General features: G+C 44.7%; 1 protein-coding gene and 1 long non-coding RNA gene across 2 annotated transcripts in view; both read right to left on the reverse strand.

Moving 5' to 3' along the window:
• The window catches only part of PEPD (peptidase D), a 137,252-nt gene extending 136,423 nt beyond the window's left edge, over positions 1-829 (reverse strand). The window contains exon 1 of the mRNA XM_056500346.1: positions 698-829. Coding sequence (XP_056356321.1) covers positions 698-741 — 44 coding nt within the window. The 5' untranslated portion in view covers positions 742-829. The remainder of the gene's footprint in view (positions 1-697) is intronic.
• LOC130257622 (uncharacterized) overlaps positions 1-14,429 on the reverse strand; it is a 205,044-nt gene that overhangs the window by 144,450 nt on the left and 46,165 nt on the right. The gene's annotated exons all lie outside the window — the stretch shown is intronic.

The following is a 14,429-nucleotide window of genomic DNA, read 5'->3' on the forward strand; positions in this document are numbered from 1 at the left end:
TTATCAATGCTGTTTCCACACCCCATATGTGAAGTACAAGAGCCCTATGTTAACAGCAGCACAAGGAAACAGCAACTACAGCTGTTGAAGGTATAAAATGGGTATTTTCTTCAACTCAGTGCTTCTTGTAAAGTTGGCAGCTGGAAGTCCCGGCGCTGCTCCACGTCCTTGCTACCAGCGCAGGGTGGGAGTTCCCGGGGCAGGGACCGCCCGGACAGCGCTGGGGACCCCGGACCCGAGGGGACCTCCCAAAGCCCCGGGTCACAGCCGAGCCCCAGCCCGACTCGTGTTCGGCATCTTTGGAAACTTCCCCCTTCGTTTTGATACAGTTAGAATGGCATCTTCTTACAGCACGGGAAGGAATGGCTGAAATGTGGGAAAACCCGTGTGTTGTGTAATCCAAGCCACCTTTAAGCATCGCTTCTAAACCTGAGACAGCTTAAAGGATAACGCACGGCTGGGGACGAGGCACTCGGAGCCAACCCGCCCGTAGGACCCTCCACAGCTCTCTCACCGCCCCGCGCAAAACCCGAAATCCTTTCGGGGAGCCCCGGGTCCAGCGCACGCAGCCCGGCCCAGCCTACGCCCTGCCTGCCCGGCGCGGGACACCGCCGACCTCCGGCGGGCACCGCGCCCGTGGCAGGGAGCGGGGTGCCGGCGGTCCGGGGGTGCCGGGGCCGGTCCGGAGCGCACTCACCCCGCCGCCGCAGCCATGTTCGCTCGCCGGCCCTGCGCTGTCATGTGACGGCGGCGCCTCAGCGCGGGGCGGGCGGAACGGCCCTGCCGCCCTGCCCTCACAGCCCCGCCGGGCTCCCGTGACAGCCCCACTGCCCTGCCCTCACGGCCCCGCCGGGCTCCCGTGACAGCCCCGCCGCCCTGCCCTCACGGCCCCGCCGGGCTCCCGTGACAGCCCCGCCGCCCTGCCCTCACGGCCCCACTATGCTCCCGTGACAGCCCGACTGCCCTGCCCTCACGGCCCCACCGGGCTCCCGTGACAGCCCCGCCGTCCTGCCCTCACGGCCCCGCCGTCCTGCCCTCACGGCCTCGCCATGCTCCCGTGACAGCCCGACTGCCCTGCCCTCACGGCCCCACCGGGCTCCCGTGACAGCCCCGCCGCCCTGCCCTCAGAGCCCGGCCGGGCTTCAGTCACAGCCCTGCCGCCCTGCCCTCAGAGCCCCGCCGGGCTCCCGTGACAGCCCCGCCGCCCTGCTCACACGGCTCTGTTGCGCTCCCCTCACGCCCATCCCGCACTGCTCTCAGCCCCGCTGCGCTCCCCTCACGCCCATCCCATGGTACCCTCACGGCCCAGTTGTGCTCCCCTCACGCCCTCCCGCTCTGCCCTCACAGCCCCGCCACGCTCCCCTCATGCCCGTCCCGCGCCCTGCCCTCACGGCCCTGTTGTGCTCCCCTCACGCCTGTCCCCCCTTTCCCTCACGGGCGCCCTGCGCTGCCCTCACGGCACCGCCCTGGGATCCCCTGACCCCGGGGCTGCCGTCCTGACGGACCCGGTGCTCCGGCCCTCTCCGCCCTTGCTGGCTTCTAAGGAACAATTCCAGGCCTCGAAGCCAATACAACATATCGTAAACACGGCCTTTTACAGGGGTCGCTGCCCTACTGCTGACCTCTCCTCAATTAATGGTTGTTCAAAAATCCACTTCATGTGCAGTTCTGCTGTAATCCCTGGAAGAGATGTTTTCCTGCATTTTGAGGTGTGAAGGTGTTTAACAGAGTGGCCTTGGGGCATGGTGTGCTGGAGCCATCGCCAGCCCTTGGGCTTGCCCCACTGTTGTTTTTTTCCTATTCACATAGATTTCATCAGAACCCAAAATGACTCTTTCTTGCCTCAAAATTACTTGTTCTTCCTTCAAGATTACAAGATACCTGAAGAAACTATCATAGTCCAGGGCTCACATATCAAGTAACTCAATGCAGTTACAAAAGCAAATACCCAGGAACATGAAACACAAGAATGAGAGATTGGAGCTCTGCTCGGTGACCTGAACACAGGGTCCTCTGCTGTGTGCAGCAATAAAACAGCGATAAATGCAGCTCTGGGCAGGCAGGGAACCCTCCCTCCCTGGGAAAGAAGTGTGAGTCCTTCTCTAGGACTGCTTAGTGATGCCACTGCTCTCTGTCTGGCACTGATCTCAAAAGAAAGTACTGTGATACCTGAAATACGTGGCTGCTGCACATGGAGGGTCTGCTTCCACCACAAACACTCGGGAAAGAGAGGAGTGCAGGGCAGCACAAAGGCAGAGTATGAGCATAAAATACATGGAGCTTAAAGTTCACGTGTGTTATGAAAAATCAGTGCACTGTTACTAAGACATGCACAATTAAGCCCCTTTTTTCTCATTTGGTCATATTGTCCTCTAGAAGTCGAAAGAAAACTGCAGCTACTCATGCACAGCTGGCTCTGGAGTGGTGTGTGAGAGCTGCAGAGCAGTCATAGGCAAAGACTGATGTCAGGAGTTCTAGATATGTGCATGTAAACTGCTAAAACTAGGAAAGTCAAGCAATCCTTCTCTAGCTCTTTATGTTTTTATGTCCAAGAGTCAGAGACCTTTAGTACAAAATACATAATCAGAAGTTTCTTCCATGAACTGTGCATTTAACAAGTAACAAGTAACAATACTTATTTTGGCCCCATTTTAGAAATAATTGATAAGTTGTTGAATTTCAAGAAACTTCCCTCAGTTTTAGCAGACTGAAAAAAAAAAAATTGAACTGTAGTGAAATATTTTACTGCTTTCAGTTCTCTAGAGGGGCTCCCTTCTGCTTAGCTTCCAGCAGAACCACTGGGAGGAGGCTGGGAAGCTCACTTTGCTTTTCCTTCTCTCAGAACTAGAGAGAAAAGACTAAAGCCTTAAATTCTTCCAAATACTGCCATTAGTGGCTTTGGGCACTCATTCTTCCCTGCTCTCCTTTGCCTACCCCTACACTCACCCTCTGTAGAGTAAAGGTCTCCTGCATTGTAGTATCTGCTCTCTAAAATGGGTTTTCTGGGTCTCTGTCCTGTTTATTTTAATTTCCTTCTTGGGCATTTTACCAGCCTTCCAAAAACAATCACCACATTTAGAAGTTACCTGCAGTGTATTAAATCTCAGCAGAAAATAAGACTGCATTCCTTAGGGAGGAAAAAAATATCCTGTCTGTCTCAGGATTTGTAAGAATGAAACTCCTGCACTGTGCACAACTTAAACTCATTTGCAGGGTGGCTATACTTGAAATGCCAGCCACAAGAATGACACTGGCTGCCAGATGGGAGCAAACCCAGCTTTATTGCACACCTAGACAATTCTGATTCTCCCCATGCTGCAATTGACTCTGCATCTGAGAGGAGTAAACCTTAATATCTGAGAGGCTGAGTTTAGAACACAGCTCTACACCCAGGTCTGACTGACCATTACTGTCACTCACCTCCCAGTAGGGCTCTCAGAGAGCAAGAACATCCTTTCTCATGCTGAAGGTCTGATTTGCAATTCAGGCAGCTTCAAGATTCCCACTGTAGCAGTTTGGATGTACAAGAGATGCAGGACTGCAGCATGTGATGAGATTCTCCACTAGTTCTCTGTATTTCAACTGTTCACACTGCTGTCCAGGCAGCATCCTAGAGTTCAGAACCATCAGTGCTGATTGCTTCTATTATCTATATTATGAAAAGAAATAATGTTAGGTTAATAAACTTCCTTTTATTACATGAACATTACCCAGCTGTTGTGAATACAGGTCAAGGCATTTGCTCCTAGTTTTAGAGTACAATAGATGAAAATCCAAAGTTAGCAGGGACATATGCAGTCCAAATATGAGCTAGTGGAAAAGGAAGGATGCTGCAGCTATAGTCATAGCATGTGCTTGGGGAGCATCACCTCTCCTGCCCTCCAGCCTAGAGTGGTGTCAAATACTGCAGCTAAATACTCTCTGACTGCTGCAGTGTCTGACCTTTTCTCCTGCTTTGGGAAATTGCAATTGTTGAGAGACCAAATCACCTGGGACTGCTGTGCAGGATCACAGAGCCACACCGAGAGCACAGTACCACAGTAAGAAGTCTCGAGCTGCCAATACCATGACATGATGTGGGGAACAGGGTCTAATGCTCAGTGACTAAGGTCACCCTCACTAGTAAATCATTACTTGATATATGATTTCAATACAAGTTTCAACTGATTTTCTAAATATCCAGAAAGCTTCCATATCATACATGCCACCACAAAACCAGAAATAATGCGAAATGCTGATTAATCAGCACAGGAATTATTCTAAGTTCAGCTTGATCTGTTTTTCTGCTGATTATTCCTCCAAAATTTTGGAAGGTAGAATATTGCTGCCTGAAATACTCTGTGACCCTCTTCACTTGGGTGGGGGAGCACTGGCTAGGCAAAGAACAAGAGATAGATTTTGTACATATTTGAGTCAAAGCTTTTCATACATTGTAGGATCAGCTGTTAGTCCAAAGTAATCATATGGACTGGTTTGTTAAAATGTGTTAATACTGTGGGGTTTTTCAGTAGAATCATTCTACAGGGACCCCTACTGCCTTTGTCTGATATAATGGCTATAAGTCTTTAATGTGGAATTAAGATTGCAAGGTCCCTTCAAAGCAACAGATTGAACAAAAGCATCTGCCTTTGGCATTTTCATCATGAAACGATTTTTAGTAAATTTTCCCTCAAGCACTAAATGTATACTGCTGTATTGATCTTTTGGATCTTGAAATGAAAGTGTGATTTTCCCAAAGCTTGCTTGAACTAAATTATTATAAAAGATAAGAAAGGTAAAGCGTTACATTACCTCATTACTCTCACCATTGACTTTCACTTAAGAGTAAGAAAATCTAGTATATTCAAAATGTGCCCATCAAGGATCACACCATCTAAGGTTGCTTATCCAGCTAGTGTTTGATCTTCACAAAAATGTATAATTTATTTTTTTAGGTTAATTAGTATAGACTGTAATTGTTTCATTTAAATCAATCTGCCCAGCAGTATTTATAAATTGCTGCCACAGATACTCCTGTCTCATCAAAATATATCAAAACTGCTTCAAAGGCTTCCTTTTTTAGAGGTTTGGGTTGTCAGGTTTTTTTAAGAATTGTTGCCAATGTGATGTTCTCTGTACTGCTTCTCTAATATCTCTGGCAGCTTGAAAGAATCAATTTTTGTATATTGCAACATATTGCCTTGCTTCAATAAAGGGAGACTTCTCTATGATTTTTTTAATCTGTTTGCTCATATATTATATTTTTTGCTAACCCACAGGCCAGGAAGGCACAGTTTATGTCTGTCTGTGTGTCCTTTACCTAGTGCCCAGCACCAGGGCTCCTTTCTGGTTTTCAAAGAGTTGGGTGTACTTATACTGCTTTAAAAATGTGACATGAGTGCAGTTCAATCATGGCTAATTGCCAGGTATAAGAGACAGGCCACTATCCTGTATCTCCTTTTTTATAACTGATACTAGTTAGCATGACAGATGAACATTTCTGTTTATTCTAAGTAAGTTTTAATGAAAAACCCATACTGAAATTTTTCAACAGTGGGTTTGGAACATGAATGAAGTCAGTATCACTGAAGCCATTACCCCAACATCATCACCAGAGTTACAGCAGACACCACATCTGAGAACAAAAAATTCCTTCACATTACTCATGATTTCTTCAGCATTTCTCACTTTCAAAAGCACAGCCTCTTTCTACAATGAGGAGTGGCTCCCTGGCTGTGTTTTGAAGGGCACAACCAAAGGGGCTTTGCACCACCTTCTACAGTAGGAGCATGGGGAGAGGCTGATGGAGCTTCTGTGGTGTTACAGAGAATTTGTCTAGCCTGCACATGTGAACACTTCTGTACAATGGGAAAGCACCCCTTCTCTGCAACTGTGGTACCTTGAACTCAACCTGAACCCTTGCAATATGTTGTACAGTTTTAATACAGAACAGGTTTACAAAGTGTATTTTTTCTTTCATTAATATCTGCATAATATACTCTTCACCCAGTGCATGACAAATCCCCAAACAAGCTTATAATACACATATGTAAAAATTTTCTCAAAAGATTAATGCCTTCAGGTTTTTCCAGATTAAGATCCATATCTTCATACCAATTTAAAGTCAGATTTCTCACTTTTTTTTTTTTTGGTAGAAAAATCCTCTTTAATTATTGTTTATCTGGAATGTATTTTCCACTCTGAAATCTTACAATAAAATTGTAAGCCACTTGTTTATCAAGATCTGTATTTTGTTGATGATGAAGAAGTTGCTCTCTCTTACACAAACGTATTAGAATTGTGTGAAATGAGTTCTTTCAGGCTTTGCATGGGCAGCATTTCTTTTTCTGCTTGAAACAGTCCTACCCTCCTTGCTAGGACACAAAGGCATGCTTGTGATGCTGCCCTCTAATGCCAGGAACCCTGCTCCTGTAGCTTTTCCTTTCTCGTGCAGTCAGTCCAGGAATGACAGCAAGGTTGCCATGGAGCCCTGTCTGCCCCCGCACGAACTCAGCCCTTCCCGGCCACAAGTCATCAGTGCTGCTGCCCCAAAGCACCTCCCAGCGCTGGCCCTCAGTGCCAACTGCAGATGATGAGATAAATTACTTCCTTTTCCTGCAAACCACTCATCTAATCTCCTCTGCATCTGATGGAAATTTAACCCAGCTGGCTCCTGCCTTCAGTTTAAACCTAAAACCCCCAAGTGATAAGAAACTGGCCATCAGATTATCTAATCACAGTCTATGTCCTGGGACTTTAGCACTTTTTCAGTTTGGTCAGACCACTTACACTACCCAGTGTCCAAAGCCCCCTCTCATGAGCCAGCTCTAACCTGGGAGCTTAGGAAGGAGCAGGGGGACTGTGCAGTAACGTATTAGAGGACAGAGAAGATAAAAAACTAGAGCTTGTGAATCACAGAATTCCATCATCTTTTGAACTGTAAAAAAAGGCTGTTTTACACAACCACTGTCTCCCCTAAAGCCATTACACAGCTTCTCTTCAGGCAGTGGAAACTGTGCCAAAAGCACAAAGTTCACTGAGGATGTTATCCACCTCTTTGCCTTTTAATGAATCAACTGACTAACATTTATTTTAAAAAGGAGTCATATTTCCAGGCATTTTTCAAAGACTACCAGTTTGATGAGAGTGTGACTCAGTTTATTGCAGAGACAGCCCTTATTTGCAGAGTGTTTCTCCAGGGGTACAAGCTGGCACCTCCCTGCACAAGTCACAGTGGGCACAGGTATCTACAAGGTGACTTGACTTGGATGCATGCAGGAAAATTAGGCTCAATGAGAGTCAAATTGGGCAACAAAAATAATATCTACAGTCACCATCTTCTGCTGCCTAGCCTCTAAATTCAGATCTCATTGTCTGTTTTTAATTTTGCAGTCGTGAATATGGAGGTGATTTCTAGGAAATTATTATTTTCCATCTCAAAATTTTTTTTGCTAAGCTACCCTTTGGTTCTGTACAACTTTAAGCTTTTTTAAGGACAGCTTCTCTTGGTTCATGTCAGCACTAGCAGTGTTAATGCCATTTGTGCCAAGGAGATTCAGAAGGGAAGCTCAAAGAATGTGTGTGGTTTAATTGTGTGTGTGTGTGATATTTCCAAGCATCCTGTGTTTCAGGTGGCATCTGTCTGCATCCTTGAGAATAAAAAGGCTCATACAATTTCACTGATGTGCTGGTACAGCTGTGCCATTTTTTCTGCCTCAAGCCCTGACAGGCGTCTTTGTTTGCTTGTATGCAAGGGCCCTGTTTGAACTGTTGCCTGGTGTCCTTGCTTTGTAGGCTGGCAGGACAGGTCTTGGGGTTTTTTGGTTTTGTTTTGTTTTCATTTTCAGGAAAAGTGGTAACTTTTTTGCATCTGTTACTGTTGACAGCAATAACTTCTCTGGTCCAGGCTGACATTATATGATGGCCAGAGACAAAGGATTCAGCTTCAGAAAATTGTGTGGGTTCTCAGTGAGTCCCAGAGCTGGGGACTTGCCAAGCAGCAATAAAGTGCAGGCTTCTCCCTGGGATGCTGTTGTGCAAGCAGCCTGCTCCCCTCCAGCCCCAGCTTCTTCCCAGTGATAACTGTTAGGGCTTTAGGCTGAGCATCAGGAGGCCTAAAGCAGGTATAAACCAGAACAGTACCAGAATTAAATGTGACCCAACTGTGCTCATTTAGGACATGGCTTTGTGCATTTGCTTCCTGCTAATTGCATGTTTAACTGTGATACCACCCCTACTCTCCTATGAGTAAGGGCAGAAAAGGAGTAAGATTGCTTTCCCAAGACTGTAAAGAGGTAATTTTCACTTGTTTCCAAACACACAAAAAAAAAAAGAGAAGGAAAAACCTCTTCAGGCTCAGGCTTCTTTCTGAAATCACACCTTGGGGCATTAGGGTACCATCCTCCAGCTCATCAGCTGTGGGCTGCAGGCTGTGCCCATCTCCCTTGCTGTGTAAAGTCTTCCCAGTTTCACTTTTCTGCAGTAAGAATGGGAAAACAAATCACTGAACCACACAGCAAAGTAGGCCCAATGACATGCTGACTAATGGTGCTTTGACATCATTCAACAGATTTTATAGAGATTAAGGTCCCATCAGAAATTTGTCAGCAGTAGTTTAGGAAATACTTACTGAAGATTTGCAGAGTTAACAGCTTTGTGGGTGTTTGCTGTTTGGCTATCTACCTAAACAAACAGCTGGTGCAGTTGGAATCAAGTCAGCAAAGTTGTTACTGATTGAGATTCTTTGGGCATGTCTCTGCTCCAGGCACAGAAATGACTGTGCTGGAGCATACTGGAACCCCAGCTATTTTTAAAGCACCTAGCTTGGTACTGGAGGAAATCAGTTACAGTAGCACAGAGCTCATCATAAATTCATTTACCCAGCTTTTTGACTCAAATATCAGTGCCAGCAGGATTAACTAAACCCTTTTAAAATGAGAAAAAGGAGATAAAAGGACTTGATTCAGCAACAGTCTGATTCAAAGAGAAAACTCACATTTGCTCACTCTAGGAGATATGACAAGCTACACTGATTAAGACAAGAAGACAAAAAACTTGAATTTGCTGTATTGGACAGCGAGATGGGGGACAGGGGGCAGGGAGCCAGTAAATACAGTGCCTGCTGTGGAGAAGGGTCTGGCCTTCCCTGTGAATCCTCTGTGTCACTGCAAATGGAAATGAAGGAGATTCCTATTAATAAAGAGTCATTGGGGTAATGTGCACTAGAAGGGGAGGAGGGATTGTGTCCAGACATAGCTGCAAGGAGCTTTATGTGCTGCAAAAGCTCTGACTTTCTGCTTCTGGAAGACTTTCCTAACTCCAGTGTCAAAGTTCAGGGACCTTTCCCACATTCCCAGTGCTAGCTGGCAGAACCAGCCCTTTGCAATGATTTCTTTTTAGCAGTGTCTTGTTTTAAGCATGTGACTCTGGTCTGTTAGCAGCTGGTCAGAGAGGGAGGAAATAGCCCAAGGCAGTCAAGTGCTCACTGTGTAACTTCTGGCCAAGAGGAAGGACATAGCCCCAGTCACCAACACCCCATTGACCTACCCCAAATCTGAGATTTATGCTCCTTGCTAGTTGAGCAACAGTGAGAATAAAATGTGCAATTAAAAACAAAAAAAAAAAAGTGAAATATAAAATGGAAATATCCAGTAAACTTTAGACCTCCAGCAGGAGCCACACTATTTGCTGGGATTGCAATCTGTCAGAACAGGACTTGCTGGAAAAGCAGTTTCTTGTAAAAAGCTGCCTTCTTGTTCAGAACTTTAAGGGCCCTGGCTAAGGCACAGGTTGGGGCTAGGTCCTCACAAAACTAAAAAGAAGATTAAGGAGCTGTACATTAAGAAGCCTCCTAAAGCTATGCCAGCCAAGTCCAAAGGGGATGACAGCAGAAAATATATCCAAGTATTAAATGGAGAGAAGCTGAGCCCCTACATTGCCCCAAAGCAGGGGTGAGCAATGTCATTGCTGCAGCACAAGCCTTACAGACCCTAATGAGACAGGCTGACTAACAGGGAAAGGATGTGGGAGACATTCAGCAGGAGCAGGCCTCACCTGGAACTGAGCCCAAATTCTGTAGCAGAGAGTAATAGCAAGAAATGCAAGATCAGAGGAGACAGCCCTAACAAAGAGATGGGTAAAGACACTGAGCACTTGGCTCCCCAGTCCTCTGCTCCCACCTGGCCTCCTGTTCTCCCAGCTCTGTCCCATCACCTTTGCACACCTGAGCCTGGTGAGCAGGGCAGCTGCAGCTCAGCTGCTGTGGGTATATACAGCATGCCTGCTTGATGTATCCACAGCCATTATGCATGGGTAATCTTTATTACCCAAGGGCATTTCTCTTTTACATATCCCTAGCTCAAATTTTACTGAAATAATTTTCTTTTTTATTGGCCTCTTACATTGTTAGAGTGCCCGAGATTTCCCCAAGGTTAGATGATGAATGACAACACATCATGCAAAGACAAAATACAGGCATTTTCCAACTATAAAAGAGATTTTTTTTTTATTTGATATGTTTCCTTTTCTTGTGCAATGATAAGCAACCTCAGTGGGATGAACAGTACAAATAGAAGTTTAACAAGCTCTCTTCTGAATCCAGGATCACACAAAATATAGATTTAGTAAAAATACTAGATTTCTACTAACATGACAGAGCTTCAGAAAACGGAGTAACCATTATAAAGACAATTTCAAATATAACAGCTGAGTTCAATTGTGCAATTAGTTGTGCCTGGGTAGCCAGCTGAGTCCCTGAGAGGTTCCAGTGACCTCAGTAAAATCAGTGGGAATGTAGAGACATAACCTTTCATCTCTGCACTATCAGATGCAGGCTCAAATCCTCATCAGTTTAAGGATCTCTTTTCCCTCCTCCCTTTTTCCCCAGGCCTCTCCCTCAGCCCAGCAGCACAGACACCAAACAGGCAGCAGTGCCCCTTTCCCTCCCACCCTCCCATCTCCTTGTGAGCATCTGATAGCAGCAATACCTCCCAGCAGCCCTGTGCTGGAGGCAGCTTTTGTACAGACAGTATTTGCTGTTCAAACAGGCATTTCCAGCTGCTCCTGGGGAACAGAACATGAATATCATTGCTTTTCTGGCTGAAGCTGTGTGACCTAAGCCAAGCCAATCTGACCAATAGGTCTTTCCTTAAAAAGCCAGGCAAGAAGTAGCAAGCAACGTGTGGGTGCCCACAGCAGGTACCTGAGGTGACAGTGCTGCCCCACCTGAAGGTGAAAGAGGTTTAGGGACATTATTAATCCAAATATAACAACAGATCTTTCCTCTCAAACATATGCAGATTGCATGGGCAGCAGCAATTTGACCTTAAAAGAAACCACAAAAGAAGAGAAATTTAAATCCAGATTAGAAAAATAAAGTAAAAGAGAAATGATATGAGCTATTTTATTATGGCAAATACTTCCAGAAAATCCAATTATCAAAATCTCCAAGTGAACACTGTTGTACTTACTATTCTGAAGGTGAATATATTGGTGGTTGAATGGTAGGATATGCAAATATCAAGTGTTCCACACACTCCAGAAGTACTTCTAATCAAATACTATTCACCCACTTATCCATACCAATCTATACCTATCCATGTCACACTGAAGGGAGAGCAGGTAGCAAATTTTTTTCAGCCTTCTTCAGTCCTGGCTGCCGAGGATAATGAGCTGCCACCTCAATTTCATCCCCCTTTTTGAAGAACAGATCTCAAACTCAGTGAAGTTCACTGAAAAACTTCAGCTGATCCAGGGCTTTGGTTCACTCTTCTACCACAATTTCTTCTATTACTAGGATGGGAAAAAATGATTTTATTTTGTTAAAAAAAAACAAAACAGAAGAGCTATAAATCCAGCAGAATAGAATTCTAAGGTCTCAAACATAACTAGTGGGGCTCTAAGGAGAAGTACTAAGCAGAAAGCATAAATAACAGGTAAGCCAAAAAGACCTTAGAAACAAGTTACACACCTGAACTTTTGAACTCAATCTTCCCCCTGTAGTATCATGTATAAAAATGGTATGATTGATGGGCTTGAAATTCACCTTTCAAATTTTGCAGATGAGATTAAATTAGAGAAAACATCCAAACCATTTCTAATGCCATGGAGGCATTAGATTGATTATACTCTTGGATCAATAGATGGTCATTGTAGATACACAAAGACCTTTAAGTCTTCAAGCAAAGGACTTGCAGAAGAAATAACTATTATTTGGAAAGGCACTGGAGCAATCTACCTCATAAAAGAGATAAAACTTACAGTGCAATATTGTTAAGGTTTTCAGCCAATGTACATATGAAATGAAAAAATAGAGAATCAGATTGCTAAAGGAATAATGGAGAGATAAAAGGAATGACAGTTTTATTTTGTGAGGCACTGGTTAGATGTCACAGAGACTTCAATCACTGAAATGAAAATATATTTTCACTATAGCAGTAGCAAGCAGAAAAAGAGTAATATAATTAAGGGTGTGCTGAGACACACTTGGAAGAGTCAGCAGTAAAAAAGGCTGTTCCACACAGGGAGTCAAGGCTGAGCTGCACAACACACAGGTACTGCCAGTTCAACACAATGCACCTACTGAGGAGGGGTATCCCAAGTGTTTGCCCTGTCCTGAAAATATTCAGGACATTCATTCAAGGATTCCTGCAGGTCTAGAGCTCCTCATGATGACTGTGTGGACCAGGTTATCACAAAATGTACAGCAGATGTAAGTCTTCTGCTATGTTTTATAGACAAGTTGAAATTGGAAATCCCCAGTGGCAAGTGAAAAGGATACAAATGCAATAGCTATAAAATCTCCTGGTTGATCTAATGTTTCTGTGCTTAAAGTAGGCTTTTATATCCAAAGTTCTGCCAATCATACAGAAATTGCTGACAAAACAATGAAAATCAAAACTAAGGGTTTAGAAATGCAGTTTTTCTAAGCAATCACAATATTGATAAACAGACAGGCTGAGTGCTATGAATGCACCAGCCTGCCCACAGCAGGTGCAAGATTTCTGCTCTTGCCTACACATACACAACCATGGCTGACTCTCACCTGTGTTCCTTTGATTAGAACTATTTATTTGGGATTTTTAAAGTCTTCATGAAAGTAGCATATATTTGATGGAGAAGTGAAATGATCAGAGCATTTGCAAAATCTCCTGCCTTTTGTAGTCCTGGAACAATCAATACTGGTTGCAGTATTATCCAGCATTACTGTGACAGAGCTGTGCTGTGAAAGCCTAAGGAAAAGCAGTGCTGGATCAGCCCTGAGGGCCAAAGAAAAACAGATGCCACTCACCAGAATTTGTTTAATCTACAAAATAAAGCCCTTTTGTTCACATGCAGCAATGGTTAAGAAGTATTACATCTTGATCTATTTGTCACAAAAATGCTGATTTCCAAACCTCCCTCCACCCTTGGCATTTGCAAAAAAGGAAAGCTTCCTGCTATTCATATAATATGTAATCATAGATGCTGACAAGCTGGTGGCACAGCAGTGCAGTAGCCAAGGGCTTGTGTAGCAGTAAGAGCAGCTTCTTTCACACATGCAAGCTTTGAGGGTTTGGATTGAAGCACATTTATTTGTTCACTTGTGTACAAACATGGAACCTACATGGAGAAAGGTAACTGGAGAATAGCAGATTAAACTAGGATCCCAATCTTACAGGCCTCAGCTGAACCTCTTGAATGTGGGAAATGTGAATTCAAATCTTTTGTGGGGTGAAGTCTCTTGTCTTCTAACCATCTGTTTTGGTTTGAAAGACACATGTCAGCTAAGAAAGGCAGGAGCTTCTCTTTGAAATGGAGAATGTAAATCCCCTCCCTCCAAGTTATTATAATTTTGAAATTAAGGGGCTCTCAGGTAAAGATATGGGAATTAGGAATAACAGTTCTTTACTAGGAAAATTAAAATAGAAATACAGCATTACAAAGAACAATCCTAACCCTGACAGTCAGAATCCAAGCTGACACCCGTCAGTCAGTCAGGGTGTTGGCACAGTCCCATTCAATGGTGGCTGCATCCTCCTGCAGTGGCAGATGTGGTTCAGCTGGAGCAGTGCTCCTGGAGAAGGTGCAGTTTCCTCTGAAGTTCCAGGGATGATGTGGAAAGGTCTGGCTTTCCTCTGGAATCCAGTGGAAAGAAGGTTGCCTTGGTGTTCCAAATCTCAGATTTCATCTAGGTAGGAAAGGCTTGGCTGCTCCCCTGGCTGGAGCATCTCCCAGTGGGATGATGGAATTTTATCAGTCATGCAGTGGGACTGAATGGCCCAGCAGCAGATGATATCTTCCTGGAGGGAGGATGGGCTGTGGAAAGATAAAGATGACTGCCCCACCTGGTTTTAAAGATGGTGACAGAATACACACTTTTGGTCACATCCTGTATTGAACCTAAGACACCATCACCAGTTCATAAAAAGAAAATTGGAATGGATCTATTGTGGGACAGCTCGTGGCAGCAG

This window comes from Oenanthe melanoleuca, chromosome 11, assembly GCF_029582105.1.
Source record: "Oenanthe melanoleuca isolate GR-GAL-2019-014 chromosome 11, OMel1.0, whole genome shotgun sequence".
Taxonomy (NCBI): domain Eukaryota; kingdom Metazoa; phylum Chordata; class Aves; order Passeriformes; family Muscicapidae; genus Oenanthe; species Oenanthe melanoleuca.